At 38.6% G+C, this 15,450-nt stretch overlaps 3 protein-coding genes and 1 long non-coding RNA gene across 4 annotated transcripts; all 4 read left to right on the forward strand.

Annotated features, from left to right (window-relative positions):
• Positions 1-5,542: 5,542 nt before the first annotated feature.
• LOC310874444 lies at positions 5,543-6,152 on the forward strand. The gene is made up of 4 exons (XR_014570571.1): positions 5,543-5,566; positions 5,657-5,684; positions 5,913-5,997; positions 6,084-6,152. It is a non-coding gene; the product is annotated as an uncharacterized lncRNA (long non-coding RNA).
• A 225-nt stretch (positions 6,153-6,377) lies between these two features.
• On the forward strand, positions 6,378-7,890 carry LOC310874805 (uncharacterized protein; the record flags this gene model as incomplete). The annotated part of the gene is made up of 7 exons (XM_083787672.1): positions 6,378-6,584; positions 6,683-6,783; positions 6,913-7,031; positions 7,249-7,413; positions 7,508-7,539; positions 7,655-7,752; positions 7,871-7,890. Exons 2-7 carry the CDS (start codon positions 6,726-6,728, stop codon positions 7,888-7,890), a joined length of 492 nt encoding a protein of 163 aa, XP_083643798.1. The 5' UTR covers positions 6,378-6,584; positions 6,683-6,725.
• Positions 7,891-7,984: 94 nt separating this feature from the next.
• On the forward strand, positions 7,985-9,035 carry LOC310874806 (uncharacterized protein; the record flags this gene model as incomplete). The annotated part of the gene is made up of 5 exons (XM_083787673.1): positions 7,985-8,002; positions 8,093-8,120; positions 8,349-8,433; positions 8,520-8,666; positions 8,961-9,035. The coding sequence occupies exons 2-5, from the start codon at positions 8,101-8,103 to the stop codon at positions 9,033-9,035; spliced, it is 327 nt and encodes a 108-aa protein (XP_083643799.1). The 5' UTR covers positions 7,985-8,002; positions 8,093-8,100.
• A 990-nt stretch (positions 9,036-10,025) lies between these two features.
• LOC310874807 (uncharacterized protein) lies at positions 10,026-14,554 on the forward strand (the record flags this gene model as incomplete). The annotated part of the gene is made up of 18 exons (XM_083787674.1): positions 10,026-10,189; positions 10,288-10,388; positions 10,518-10,636; positions 10,854-11,018; positions 11,113-11,144; positions 11,260-11,357; positions 11,476-11,513; positions 11,608-11,629; positions 11,720-11,747; positions 11,976-12,060; positions 12,147-12,293; positions 12,588-12,799; positions 12,898-12,998; positions 13,128-13,246; positions 13,464-13,628; positions 13,723-13,754; positions 13,870-13,921; positions 14,537-14,554. Exons 2-18 carry the CDS (start codon positions 10,331-10,333, stop codon positions 14,552-14,554), a joined length of 1,491 nt encoding a protein of 496 aa, XP_083643800.1. The 5' UTR covers positions 10,026-10,189; positions 10,288-10,330.
• Between the last annotated feature and the right edge of the window lie 896 nt (positions 14,555-15,450).

Genomic DNA, 15,450 nt, shown 5'->3' on the forward strand with positions numbered 1-15,450 from the left:
TGTGCGCCTAAGTTGAAAAATCTAGTAGCACACAAATTATTTTAGGAGCACGATGAAAAGTTATCAAATAATGTGTTTTTGAGGGGCGCTACCCAGGCGAAAAATAAATATATTTATTCCATACTTAAGTACACTTTTAGCACAGAAAGTATGTTAAATATATGCTTGTAGTGTCTCTAATCATATTAATAGTACATTTTTGTTAAATATAATATAAGTGAACATAAATTAATTTGTGATTTAGCACATTTGTGATAAGTTTACTAAATGAGAAATATATTTCAAATAGTACTTAAATACATATAATCACAAATACATTTGTGATGATTATATTTTAAGTACTTTATCAATATATTCACAACAAGTTCTCCTGAACATGCATTTATTGTAAGATGTACTTTAATTATAATAATAAAAAATACATTTGTGATTATTATATTTTAAGCACTTTATCAATATATTCATAGCAAGTTCTACTGAACATGCATTTATTGTAAGATGTACTTTAAATATAATAATTAAAAATACATTGGTGATTATTATATTTTAAGTCCATTAGCAATATATTCATAGCAAGTTCTCCTGAACATGCATTTATTGTAAGATGTACTTTAATTATAATAATAAAAAATACATTTGTGATTATTATATTTTAAGTCCATTAGCAATATATTCATAGTAAGTTCTCCTGAATATGCATTTATTGTAAGATGTACTTTAATATAATAATTAAAAATACATTTGTGATTATTATATTTTAAGCACTTTATCAATATATTCATAGCAAGTTCTACTGAACATGCATTTATTGTAAGATGTACTTTAAATATAATAATTAAAAATACATTGGTGATTATTATATTTTAAGTCCATTAGCAATATATTCATAGCAAGTTCTCCTGAACATGCATTTATTGTAAGATGTACTTTAATATAATAATTAAAAATACATTTGTGATTATTATATTTTAAGTCCATTAGCAATATATTCATAGCAAGTTCTCCTGAATATGCATTTATTGTAAGATGTACTTTAATATAATAATTAAAAATACATTTGTGATTATTATATTTTAAGTCTATTAGCAATATATTCATAGCAAGTTCTCCTGAACATGCATTTATTGTAAGATGTACTTTAAATATAATAATTAAAAATACATTGGTGATTATTATATTTTAAGTCCATTAGCAATATATTCACAGCAAGTTCTCCTGAATATGCATTTATTGTAAGATGTACTTTAATATAATAATTAAAAATACATTTGTGATTATTATATTTTAAGCACTTTATCAATATATTCATAGCAAGTTCTACTGAACATGCATTTATTGTAAGATGTACTTTAAATATAATAATTAAAAATACATTGGTGATTATTATATTTTAAGTCCATTAGCAATATATTCATAGCAAGTTCTCCTGAACATGCATTTATTGTAAGATGTACTTTAATATAATAATTAAAAATACATTTGTGATTATTATATTTTAAGTCCATTAGCAATATATTCATAGCAAGTTCTCCTGAATATGCATTTATTGTAAGATGTACTTTAATATAATAATTAAAAATACATTTGTGATTATTATAGTTTAAGTCCATTAGCAATATATTCATAGCGAGTTCTCCTGAACATGCATTTATTGTAAGATGTACTTTAATATAATAATTAAAAATATATTTGTAGATTGTATTTTTAAATGCACTCTTAGCATATTTTAAGTAAATATATTTGTAGATTGTATTTTTAATACATTATAAATACAATACAAGTCTAAACTTTCAGTATATTAAGTTTAAGTATATTAAGTACTAATGTGCTATAAATACTGCCAGGTGAAATGGGAGTGGCTAGAGGAAGTCCATTTCCCAGCATACACTGGGGCGCCAAGGACCGTGTGTTATTGTTCTTATTTGTGTTATTATTTGAATATTAGAATGTATACTGGAGTTATGTTATGGGTAATTGTGTTTAGGGTTTTGTTGTGGAGTTATTTGGTGATTTATGTTGTTTTATGTGATTTGTTAGTAAAACCATGAATCTAAATGTCTGTTGGTTTAGTCAGTCTCTCTCCCCTTTTCCCATTCATATGTATAGTAACATGGTTGCTACAATTAAGAGTTATATATGCAAATGTATACTTTTCCGAAGTATATATATAATATATATATACTTTGGAAAAGTATAAATTTGCATATATTTGCATATATATTATATATAATGCTTCAATTTTATTTGGAGTAAAAAAGTCATTAATTTGAAGTATACTTGTATTAGTTTCAAGTATACTATCAAATATATTTTAAGCGCATTAGTTTGTAATGTTATTATATTAACACATTGGTAGTATATTTTAAATGTATTTATTTAATACTTGATATACACTTATAATACACTATAAAAATACACTATAAATATAATATAAGTATGCTTTTCACTCATCGGAAAAAGTATACTTGGGATACTGGAAGTATATTTTCAATTTAACACTATTTTTTGTCACAAAAGGGTTAAAAAGTATAGAAAAAATATATTTAAGATATGTTTAAGTAGATCTGATAGTGTATTCGAGATAACAAAGTATATTTTAAGCACATTAGTTCATAATGTCATTATATTAACACATTGGTAGTATATTTTAAATGCATTTATTTAATACTTGATATACACTCGATATATTCGAAAATACACTATAAATATAATATAAGTATGCTTTTCAAAAGTATACTTGGGATACTGGAAGTATATTTTCAATTTAACACTATTTTTTTGGTCACAAAAGGGTTAAAAAGTATAGAAAAAATATATTTAAGATATGTTTTAGCACATCTTAAGTGCAACTTAAGTATAAAAAGTACAACTTAAGTAGTTTCAAAATAGCACAATTTAAATTCAAATAGTTTCAAGTACAAATAAGTACATTTAGTATACTTTAAAAAAGTATACTAAATATATTTATTTTTCGCCTGGGTAGCCCCTCCTATATACAGCTTTAGTCCCCACACGTCTCAATATTTTCCATTGACAATGAACGGAGAAATTAGGTCAAAATTCCAATAATTATTACGTAAATTAAACCATGATGTATGATGATAAGAGTGCCCCTCACTTCACACAGGTGTGATTTTTCTTTAATAAAGTGATATGAGGTAGGGGCAGGCAATATGACAAAATATTATATCACAATATATTTTCAGAAATGATCACAATATTGATATTCATCTGGATATCATATTCTTTTTATATAATCTATATAATCAATTTGTTTTTATACTGATACTATTAGTTTGGTATGCAGAATTGCAGATAGATAGATAGTCAATTCATTTTATGAATGGATGGACAGACAGACTATCCGTTTTTATCTTGCTGTTCCATCATGTGAGTGGCTACGTTTACATGAAGGGTGATCATTCCGAATAAATACTTCCGAATAAAATACATCCGATGTAATGTTTTTTGCAGCGAGTTTACATGGGAAATGGTCATTCCGAATGAGTGTTTATATGGAGAAGTGATAGAAGACATGATACATGTTAATTCACGTGAAACTACGCCATCTGTTGGACACATAAAATATAGGCAGTTCATTCATTGTGACTTTCAGACGAAAGACGACACTTTGAAATCCCATCATTTCATTCCGCAGTAGTTTTGAGACTGCTGCTTGGATAGGGACGGACATATTATGTTTACCGTCTTTTTTTCCCCACCTGCTGCCTCCCCTTCTCCGCTGGGAAGGTGATCATCTCGTTTTTATGTGTAGCCTACTTTATTATCTACAGCACGGCCAGGGCACACAACACACTGATTATTATTGTATCGGGTCGCTCGTTATTTTTGAGAGAGAGAGAGAGAGAGAGAGACACCGTTGAACACACACACACACACACACACACACACACACACACACACACACACACACACACACACACACACACACACACACACACACACACACACAAAATGCACGAAATAACGCGTTCTATGTGCAAACTCCTCGGCGCGCCTTGGATATGAGGCTTATGAGCGCCTTGGAGTTGGAGCGCAATGGAAATGAGCATGCTCAGAAAGACCAGAATTAATTTACATCCGAAACAGTGTATACATGAGTCCAATTTTCTTTCAATCACATTGAACATCGGAGTAATCCGGCCAGTGACATCGGAATGGTTTTTAGATCGCATCGAGCGTTTTCATTCGGATGTAAGTTTTTGTAGGTGTTTACATAACAACGTTTAATAGGATTGAACTTCTATTCGGAATGAAAAGGGGATTTAACTGCTCATGTAAACGTAGCCACTGTGACATTTAGACAGTGCAGAGGCTACTCAATGGTGAATTAGTAATGTAACATTCTCCTTGGCTCTGACTGCTTCAGTTCAGACAGAACATCGGACATAGGCTACACCTCGGCGTGGTGGAAGGAGGTGGTGGGGGGATCTTTGCCTTTTTTACGTTGCTCGTTATGCAGGCCAGTGAGGCCACTGACTAGCTCTGGTCCATAGCTCTAGTCTAATGCGTTGCATTAAATAGAGTTATGGACCTGAGCTAGCCACTGACTAATAATATATCCAGCCAGGTCGGTCATTCGTATTGCGCTGCGCACACGCTTTTAGCGGTGCCGAGCAGTGCATGTTCGGACTAACGGGACTTCGGATCTATGGGCAGTTTCCCTTTTAGCGAGGTGCTAAGCAAGGGTTGTTTTGGTAAACCAATCAATCAGTCTACTCCATGTGCGTGTGCACGTGCACTCTTTACGTGCGCGGCTGCACGCTGTTTCACCCACGTTTGGTTAAAAGTTATATCAAGTGATGTTTTAACATTACAAAATTTCTAAATAACTTTAGTATTCAACGTGTCGGGGTCCTAGCAACTCCTTCTGTCTTCCGTGCTACCCTGCTGCGTTGCGTTCGCTCCGCTGCTCAGTGGGGAAGAGAACTGAGCAACACAGGGAGGGGCGGGGCGGGGCGGTGGGAGCAATGGGGACAGATCTCCAAATGAACGCCGCATTGAGCCTCGACACGTTGTTAGCTTGTAGCTCTGCTCTTTTTGGCGAACGACACCGCCATTCAGAAATATAGATTTAGGTATAGAACCGCGACTATAGAATGTGCACTTGCTGTAGACAGAGACTTCTCTTTATCACGATTGAATGGTCAAATCCTGTAGTCGCACCTGTGCGACAAATTTAATTTTACAACTCGCACGGTGATATTTTTAGTCGCAAATGCGAGTACCTAGTCGCACTGTCGAGCCCTGGTTAGACATGGTCATTGCTTCATCCCAACCTGATCTGGCTGCATTCACTATGGCCATCACGGACCATCTGACGAGCACTCTCCCTAAAGGTGAGTTACCGCACAGGGATTTAAGCATTATCTAATATCTCAATGCAAGCAAGCATGGATGTGCTACGCGTTTTGATATCTATGTGCTTAAGTCTGTGTTCTGATGCTTTTTGTTCAGGTTGCCATGGGATTCGGCCACCAATTGGGGTAATAAAATAAATATCGGTTTTTGTCTTTCTCCCAGTGCAAAGTGACCTCAGCCAACGGTGAGTAGCTTAATGTTTACTAGCAACCTTTCCTCTCTTTGCTTCTCATTGGAGTCAATTCTGAAATTAATCAAACTCACTCTCTTACAGAAAGCCAAATGTGCAGTGGTGTCGATAGGTGAGTGTCCCCTGATTTCCTCCATGCTTTGACATGCACACGTGCTTACTTATCCATGCAGGTGCATCATTTCTATGTTTTTAGCATTTCAACTCGTAAAAGAGAGGACTATGCGATAGCTGTCGATAATCAGACTCAAACTCACAACACTGTGAATACATGGTATATACAATATAAGCTTTTTTAGCCCAATTGACTCATTCTTATGTACTTGTCTCTATTTCACAGCACCGCCTTGGAAAGCTACTTGGGCAGAAATATGACCGATTCCATCTGCGATTTCAGCATTCAACACTACGCATGCCTGCCTCAGGTAGCTCTTTTAAATGGCTGCACTCTTTGTACAGACATAATCAATGTAAAGCTGTTTGATTTCATGATTTCTTTCTGTTATTTCAGCAAGTCAAACTCAGTCCAGAGCAGCTATCATTGCTCATAGAGTGCAAACTGTCTGGTAACGTGAACCACGTGAATATGTTTGTCTCTGTGTGGGTGTGCACACGCGTGCATGTTTGCACGCAAACATGTCTGTACGCTTATGCTTACAGCATGCATGCTGCATGTATGTAGGATATATAGACAACATTTATGTAGGTTCATAATAACTAAACACCTGAAACAATAATAGGTCAATGCATTTGAACATTGTCAATGAAACCTCATGAAGAGATTTTCTTTCTGTCCACAGACTTTCCGGCCCCAAGGTCCATCCATACCTCTTGTGCTTGATGTACTCAGGGAGGTCACTGTCGATCAGTTTACTCCACAAGAGCTGAAAGATACGCACTTTATACAGAAGTGGTTTCAACACAATCTTAAGCCTTTCCTCCCCCATGCATCTGGAGAGTTTCTGTCTTGTCTCAGCAGCAAAGACTTTAGCTGTGAAACCTACCAGTCTTTGTAAGTGTAATTACATTGGGTGCTTAGCGCTTTTTCCATCCATATGCTTACCATGTATGTACTTTGTATCTGGTATTTATACCTGTTTACCTTTGCAGAGTGGCTGCTCTGGGTCATCAACCAGCTCTCGACAGGCACAAGATGCAAATGATCTACTCAGACTTCATTGCAGCCTATTTACGTCGAAATGACACTGAAGGTGCTTGTCCTTTTTGTTCTAAAACAGATCAACTAAACAAATTGCACGTTCCATAGCTGACGGAAATGATCATGACAAGTAAAATGAACTATTTGCAAAGTCTTGAAATGCGTTCATTGTCTATTTCAGTTCCCGGTTGCGTCGACAATTCAATCAGCATCACCTACTGGCTACACTTGGTCTTTGGGCCTTTTATTTCCTTTGTACCCCTCCCTGATATCATGCAACACCAGACAAATGTCTCAGTGGTAGGTACCAGTTCAAGCCCACTGATTTTACTGTGTTATGAAATAGACGTACTACTGCGGAATTAAACTGCCTTGTGTATTCTAAAATATAGGTACTGTAAATGCCGCAGTTTTGTTTGCTACTACTGTATTTGTTTTCACATTGATTACAATGATGCCGTACTTTGAAAAATAAGGAGTAACGCTACTGTGTGTGCATTGTCTATTCTCAACATAGGTGGAAGTCCTGCCAGCTTTCTCTCCACAGCAGATAGGAGAAGTGGTACTGAAGCCTACTAACACTGGAAATACAGTTTACATCATCAACATTGTCTTTAATCACCTGGGCAATGGCACCAGATTCAAAGAATTCCTCATCTACCTGGAAGCAAATGCAGCAGGGGTAAATATCCAAATGTTTTAAAGTAATCCAGGCTTTTGCGAGATTGTCTTAAAGTACCGTAACTGTATCCTGTTTTTCTCATTCGCATTTTCAGGCAAACCTTGGTTGCGGATCATACAGTGCCATGTAAGTGAAGTTGTGTTGTAAGGCATTCTTTATCGTTTATTGAGTCGTCACTTGTGCTGGATAGCTTATGCTCGTATCTTCCTCACTCATGCCTTCCCCTCTCTTTTGCCACCAGCTTCAAAAGGTTAGACATGGTCATTGCTTCATCCCAACCTGATCTGGCTGCATTCACTATGGCCATCACGGACCATCTGACGAGCACTCTCCCTAAAGGTGAGTTACCGCACAGGGATTTAAGCATTATCTAATATCTCAATGCAAGCAAGCATAGATGTGCTACGCGTTTTGATATCTATGTGCTTAAGTCTGTGTTCTGATGCTTTTTGTTCAGGTTGCCATGGGATTCGGTGAGCGATTGCTTATATCTTTCCATGTGTCATTTGAAGAGTTTAGTCAATGGAGACTCTGTGCTAATGATATCGGTTTTTGTCTTTCTCCCAGTGCAAAGTGACCTCAGCCAACGGTGAGTAGCTTAATGTTTACTAGCAACCTTTCCTCTCTTTGCTTCTCATTGGAGACAATTCTGAAATTAATCAAACTCACTCTCTTACAGAAAGCCAAATGTGCAGTGGTGTCGATAGGTGAGTGTCCCCTGATTTCCTCCATGCTTTGACATGCACACGTGCTTACTTATCCATGCAGGTGCATCATTTCTATGTTTTTAGCATTTCAACTCGTAAAAGAGAGGACTATGCGATAGCTGTCGATAATCAGACTCAAACTCACAACACTGTGAATACATGGTATATACAATATAAGCTTTTTTAGCCCAATTGACTCATTCTTATGTACTTGTCTCTATTTCACAGCACCGCCTTGGAAAGCTACTTGGGCAGAAATATGACCGATTCCATCTGCGATTTCAGCATTCAACACTACGCATGCCTGCCTCAGGTAGCTCTTTTAAATGGCTGCACTCTTTGTACAGACATAATCAATGTAAAGCTGTTTGATTTCATGATTTCTTTCTGTTATTTCAGCAAGTCAAACTCAGTCCAGAGCAGCTATCATTGCTCATAGAGTGCAAACTGTCTGGTAACGTGAACCACCCCAAAGAAATGTGGAAGCTGTTCTTCACCAAATTCTCTGCACATCTTGGAGATGCTCTTCAAATGCTTTCAAACACGGTAAAGACAATGGCTCACAGCCAAAGTGCCGTTTGATAGCGATATACACACTTGCATGTGAATGTACATATTGTGTGAATATGTTTGTCTCTGTGTGGGTGTGCACACGCGTGCATGTTTGCACGCAAACATGTCTGTACGCTTATGCTTACAGCATGCATGCTGCATGTATGTAGGATATATAGACAACATTTATGTAGGTTCATAATAACTAAACACCTGAAACAATAATAGGTCAATGCATTTGAACATTGTCAATGAAACCTCATGAAGAGATTTTCTTTCTGTCCACAGACTTTCCGGCCCCAAGGTCCATCCATACCTCTTGTGCTTGATGTACTCAGTAGGGCTGTCAGTTCACCTCTATAATCCAATTCGAATTTCATTGCTTCATTATTTGTAATATTCGGAAATATTCGAATATTTACATTGTTTATTTTAGCTCATATTTAGCCTATAATAATACACAGAATATAATACGATGCACGTTCTGTCCACTAGAGGCCCCCCCCCTTCCAAACGACAAAGCAGTACTTTCAGTTTCAGCACACGTAATAATGGTTTTCACCGCACAAAATAGCGTTTAAACTGTTTTATTGAGCACAGTGCACTCAGCACGGTAAGATTGTTGTCTGTCTATAGTGCAAATGCATTTTACAGTGAGTGAACGTGAAACGTAAAACGACAGGCCTAGCGCGAGACCCACCGAATGCTTGTGTTTCCACGGACATTATGTCATGTCATTGCGGTCACTCTAAGCGCCGCCGCTCCTCCGGACATTTCGAAACTTTTCGGGGGTACCGCCTGGGTTCTGCGCGACGGGCTTGACCATGCGGAGTAGCCCTCGTCGGCCCGCTCAGGACCCACGGAACCGCGGGCTTGTTAGCGGCGGTACCGCGAGGCCACGGCGCCTAGAACGCACGAAAATCGAGCCTCCGAAAATATTTTCGAGACATTTCGACGTTTTGGACCGCGTGCTCAGCCTTTGCAATCGGGGTCCTTGTCACCTTCGTGTAGCTGGCTAGTCTCCGCTCATTTATCACCGGGCCACTAAGCCGTCTCTATTACGGTCGCGAGGCCATGGGGTCCGGAACCCGGCCCACATTCGCTCGAGACGTGAACGTGCACGTTTTCACATGCAGTGGAAGCGGCCGGGGAGATATCACAGCGGTAGATTCGTTACTCAATACATTTAGTGAGCGGATAAAATAACATAAAACAAAATAAAAATATTAAATAGAATTAATAAATGATAAAAGCTCCATTCGAATGGCAATTTTAGCTTTCGAATATATATATTTTTTTTAATATTCGAATTTCTTTCATATTATGAAATTCGTTCTGACAGCCCTAGTACTCAGGGAGGTCACTGTCGATCAGTTTACTCCACAAGAGCTGAAAGATACGCACTTTATACAGAAGTGGTTTCAACACAATCTTAAGCCTTTCCTCCCCCATGCATCTGGAGAGTTTCTGTCTTGTCTCAGCAGCAAAGACTTTAGCTGTGAAACCTACCAGTCTTTGTAAGTGTAATTACATTGGGTGCTTAGCGCTTTTTCCATCCATATGCTTACCATGTATGTACTTTGTATCTGGTATTTATACCTGTTTACCTTTGCAGAGTGGCTGCTCTGGGTCATCAACCAGCTCTCGACAGGCACAAGATGCAAATGATCTACTCAGACTTCATTGCAGCCTATTTACGTCGAAATGACACTGAAGGTGCTTGTCCTTTTTGTTCTAAAACAGATCAACTAAACAAATTACACGTTCCATAGCTGACGGAAATGATCATGACAAGTAAAATGAACTATTTGCAAAGTCTTGAAATGCGTTCATTGTCTATTTCAGTTCCCGGTTGCGTCGACAATTCAATCAGCATCACCTACTGGCTACACTTGGTCTTTGGGCCTTTTATTTCCTTTGTACCCCTCCCTGATATCATGCAACACCAGACAAATGTCTCAGTGGTAGGTACCAGTTCAAGCCCACTGATTTTACTGTGTTATGAAATAGACGTACTACTGCGGAATTAAACTGCCTTGTGTATTCTAAAATATAGGTACTGTAAATGCCGCAGTTTTGTTTGCTACTACTGTATTTGTTTTCACATTGATTACAATGATGCCGTACTTTGAAAAATAAGGAGTAACGCTACTGTGTGTGCATTGTCTATTCTCAACATAGGTGGAAGTCCTGCCAGCTTTCTCTCCACAGCAGATAGGAGAAGTGGTACTGAAGCCTACTAACACTGGAAATACAGTTTACATCATCAACATTGTCTTTAATCACCTGGGCAATGGCACCAGATTCAAAGAATTCCTCATCTACCTGGAAGCAAATGCAGCAGGGGTAAATATCCAAATGTTTTAAAGTAATCCAGGCTTTTGCGAGATTGTCTTAAAGTACCGTAACTGTATCCTGTTTTTCTCATTCGCATTTTCAGGCAAACCTTGGTTGCGGATCATACAGTGCCATGTAAGTGAAGTTGTGTTGTAACGCATTCTTTATCGTTTATTGAGTCGTCACTTGTGCTGGATAGCTTATGCTCGTATCTTCCTCACTCATGCCTTCCCCTCTCTTTTGCCACCAGCTTCAAAAGGTTAGACATGGTCATTGCTTCATCCCAACCTGATCTGGCTGCATTCACTATGGCCATCACGGACCATCTGACGAGCACTCTCCCTAAAGGTGAGTTACCGCACAGGGATTTAAGCATTATCTAATATCTCAATGCAAGCAAGCATAGATGTGCTACGCGTTTTGATATCTATGTGCTTAAGTCTGTGTTCTGATGCTTTTTGTTCAGGTTGCCATGGGATTCGGCCACCAATTGGGGTAATAAAGGTGAGCGATTGCTTATATCTTTCCATGTGTCATTTGAAGAGTTTAGTCAATGGAGACTCTGTGCTAATGATATCGGTTTTTGTCTTTCTCCCAGTGCAAAGTGACCTCAGCCAACGGTGAGTAGCTTAATGTTTACTAGCAACCTTTCCTCTCTTTGCTTCTCATTGGAGACAATTCTGAAATTAATCAAACTCACTCTCTTACAGAAAGCCAAATGTGCAGTGGTGTCGATAGGTGAGTGTCCCCTGATTTCCTCCATGCTTTGACATGCACACGTGCTTACTTATCCATGCAGGTGCATCATTTCTATGTTTTTAGCATTTCAACTCGTAAAAGAGAGGACTATGCGATAGCTGTCGATAATCAGACTCAAACTCACAACACTGTGAATACATGGTATATACAATATAAGCTTTTTTAGCCCAATTGACTCATTCTTATGTACTTGTCTCTATTTCACAGCACCGCCTTGGAAAGCTACTTGGGCAGAAATATGACCGATTCCATCTGCGATTTCAGCATTCAACACTACGCATGCCTGCCTCAGGTAGCTCTTTTAAATGGCTGCACTCTTTGTACAGACATAATCAATGTAAAGCTGTTTGATTTCATGATTTCTTTCTGTTATTTCAGCAAGTCAAACTCAGTCCAGAGCAGCTATCATTGCTCATAGAGTGCAAACTGTCTGGTAACGTGAACCACCCCAAAGAAATGTGGAAGCTGTTCTTCACCAAATTCTCTGCACATCTTGGAGATGCTCTTCAAATGCTTTCAAACACGGTAAAGACAATGGCTCACAGCCAAAGTGCCGTTTGATAGCGATATACACACTTGCATGTGAATGTACATATTGTGTGAATATGTTTGTCTCTGTGTGGGTGTGCACACGCGTGCATGTTTGCACGCAAACATGTCTGTACGCTTATGCTTACAGCATGCATGCTGCATGTATGTAGGATATATAGACAACATTTATGTAGGTTCATAATAACTAAACACCTGAAACAATAATAGGTCAATGCATTTGAACATTGTCAATGAAACCTCATGAAGAGATTTTCTTTCTGTCCACAGACTTTCCGGCCCCAAGGTCCATCCATACCTCTTGTGCTTGATGTACTCAGGGAGGTCACTGTCGATCAGTTTACTCCACAAGAGCTGAAAGATACGCACTTTATACAGAAGTGGTTTCAACACAATCTTAAGCCTTTCCTCCCCCATGCATCTGGAGAGTTTCTGTCTTGTCTCAGCAGCAAAGACTTTAGCTGTGAAACCTACCAGTCTTTGTAAGTGTAATTACATTGGGTGCTTAGCGCTTTTTCCATCCATATGCTTACCATGTATGTACTTTGTATCTGGTATTTATACCTGTTTACCTTTGCAGAGTGGCTGCTCTGGGTCATCAACCAGCTCTCGACAGGCACAAGATGCAAATGATCTACTCAGACTTCATTGCAGCCTATTTACGTCGAAATGACACTGAAGGTGCTTGTCCTTTTTGTTCTAAAACAGATCAACTAAACAAATTGCACGTTCCATAGCTGACGGAAATGATCATGACAAGTAAAATGAACTATTTGCAAAGTCTTGAAATGCGTTCATTGTCTATTTCAGTTCCCGGTTGCGTCGACAATTCAATCAGCATCACCTACTGGCTACACTTGGTCTTTGGGCCTTTTATTTCCTTTGTACCCCTCCCTGATATCATGCAACACCAGACAAATGTCTCAGTGGTAGGTACCAGTTCAAGCCCACTGATTTTACTGTGTTATGAAATAGACGTACTACTGCGGAATTAAACTGCCTTGTGTATTCTAAAATATAGGTACTGTAAATGCCGCAGTTTTGTTTGCTACTACTGTATTTGTTTTCACATTGATTACAATGATGCCGTACTTTGAAAAATAAGGAGTAACGCTACTGTGTGTGCATTGTCTATTCTCAACATAGGTGGAAGTCCTGCCAGCTTTCTCTCCACAGCAGATAGGAGAAGTGGTACTGAAGCCTACTAACACTGGAAATACAGTTTACATCATCAACATTGTCTTTAATCACCTGGGCAATGGCACCAGATTCAAAGAATTCCTCATCTACCTGGAAGCAAATGCAGCAGGGGTAAATATCCAAATGTTTTAAAGTAATCCAGGCTTTTGCGAGATTGTCTTAAAGTACCGTAACTGTATCCTGTTTTTCTCATTCGCATTTTCAGGCAAACCTTGGTTGCGGATCATACAGTGCCATGTAAGTGAAGTTGTGTTGTAACGCATTCTTTATCGTTTATTGAGTCGTCACTTGTGCTGGATAGCTTATGCTCGTATCTTCCTCACTCATGCCTTCCCCTCTCTTTTGCCACCAGCTTCAAAAGGTTAGACATGGTCATTGCTTCATCCCAACTAGGGTTGGGATTCGTTAGGATTTTAACGGTTCCGGATCCTTCCCGGATCCCTCTTAACGGTTCCGCTTCCTAACGGTTCCCTTAACGGATCCTAATATAATTTTTTCCCCTTTTTTTCTGACATAAATGATGCTTATATTATAACTAACCTAACCAAGTACACAATAAAAACAAATTAATTAATTAAATTATTGAAAATGCACTTTACAAGTATGAGGTGGCACTATTATTTAAACTTCACCACCACCAGCTAGCCACCACAACAATATCATTTTTACTCTATAAATTGCAATTTGCTGTATATTAAATACAGTACACATTGCAATAATGATATTGTTGTGGTGACAAATGTTGTCTTTAATGTTCAGATTAATTTAATATGAAGGACCCCTTACCCTAATGGAAACAAATAGTGCTTTCTTGGAATAAAAAAATCCTTTTAGCAGACCTTGTATTGAACTGTAGGCTACCGTTCCTGTGCTTTTTTCTGCAAACTGTTTATAAAGTAGGCTAATCAATCTATGGAGGTATATGCACCTAAACGCTGGGCTCTCAACAGTCACGCGATTAATTTAGAGCCAAATCAAAAGCAGTTGAGTTGCTTATAAGTTGTAAAAAATAAGTGCAGAAATTTGATTTGGCATGATTCATAAAATATCAGACAGAAAGACGTCGAGACATTGGCGTTCTAAATTAACACCATTAACAGTTGTACAATACACCTAATGAAAAGCTCTGTAGACATTAGTAGTTTTTATTTTCTATTACGTTACTAGCCTGGGGAAAGTGAACCAGCCTTGCATCATCCTCATCCCCCGCCGGCTGTGGTGGAGCTGCGGGGGGGCTTTCCGCATGGCTCTCAAACGCGATTTGCCTAGATTATTCTCGTGAGTTGTGGACTCGTGTAGGCGTATTGATTTTGAGTTGTTTCATCAATGTGGACGTGCAACTGGTACAAGTTGCAACAACCTTTGCAGGGAACTATAGCATAACATGTATTCCACTTTGCGTGCTCAGCCTCAGAGTCATTTCCCTCTCTGTTAACCACACTTTGAAGATCTCTTCGACATCACTCGCTCCGTGGCGGTGAGCGGTCGCTGAATGCACAGAACAGTGGGCGTATCCTCCCCGACCCCACACACTCCTTTAGGTGGGGTGACGTCACCTCAGGCTCTGCTTGCATGCATGCACATTGCACAGACACAGCGGAGCTAAATGACGACTGATGAGAACCGTTTGGGGAACCGTTAATAAAAAAACGATGGAACCGGCTCCGGATCCGCAATGTCGGAACCGGGTCTGAAATGGACCCGGTTCCGAATCCCAACCCTAATCCCAACCTGATCTGGCTGCATTCACTATGGCCATCACGGACCATCTGACGAGCACTCTCCCTAAAGGTGAGTTACCGCACAGGGATTTAAGCATTATCTAATATCTCAATGCAAGCAAGCATAGATGTGCTACACGTTTTGATATCTATGTGCTTAAGTCTGTGTTCTGATGCTTTTTGTTCAGGTTGCCATGGGATTCGGCCACCAA

This window comes from Protomyctophum parallelum, assembly GCF_964188405.1.
Source record: "Protomyctophum parallelum genome assembly, chromosome: 17".
Classification (NCBI taxonomy): domain Eukaryota; kingdom Metazoa; phylum Chordata; class Actinopteri; order Myctophiformes; family Myctophidae; genus Protomyctophum; species Protomyctophum parallelum.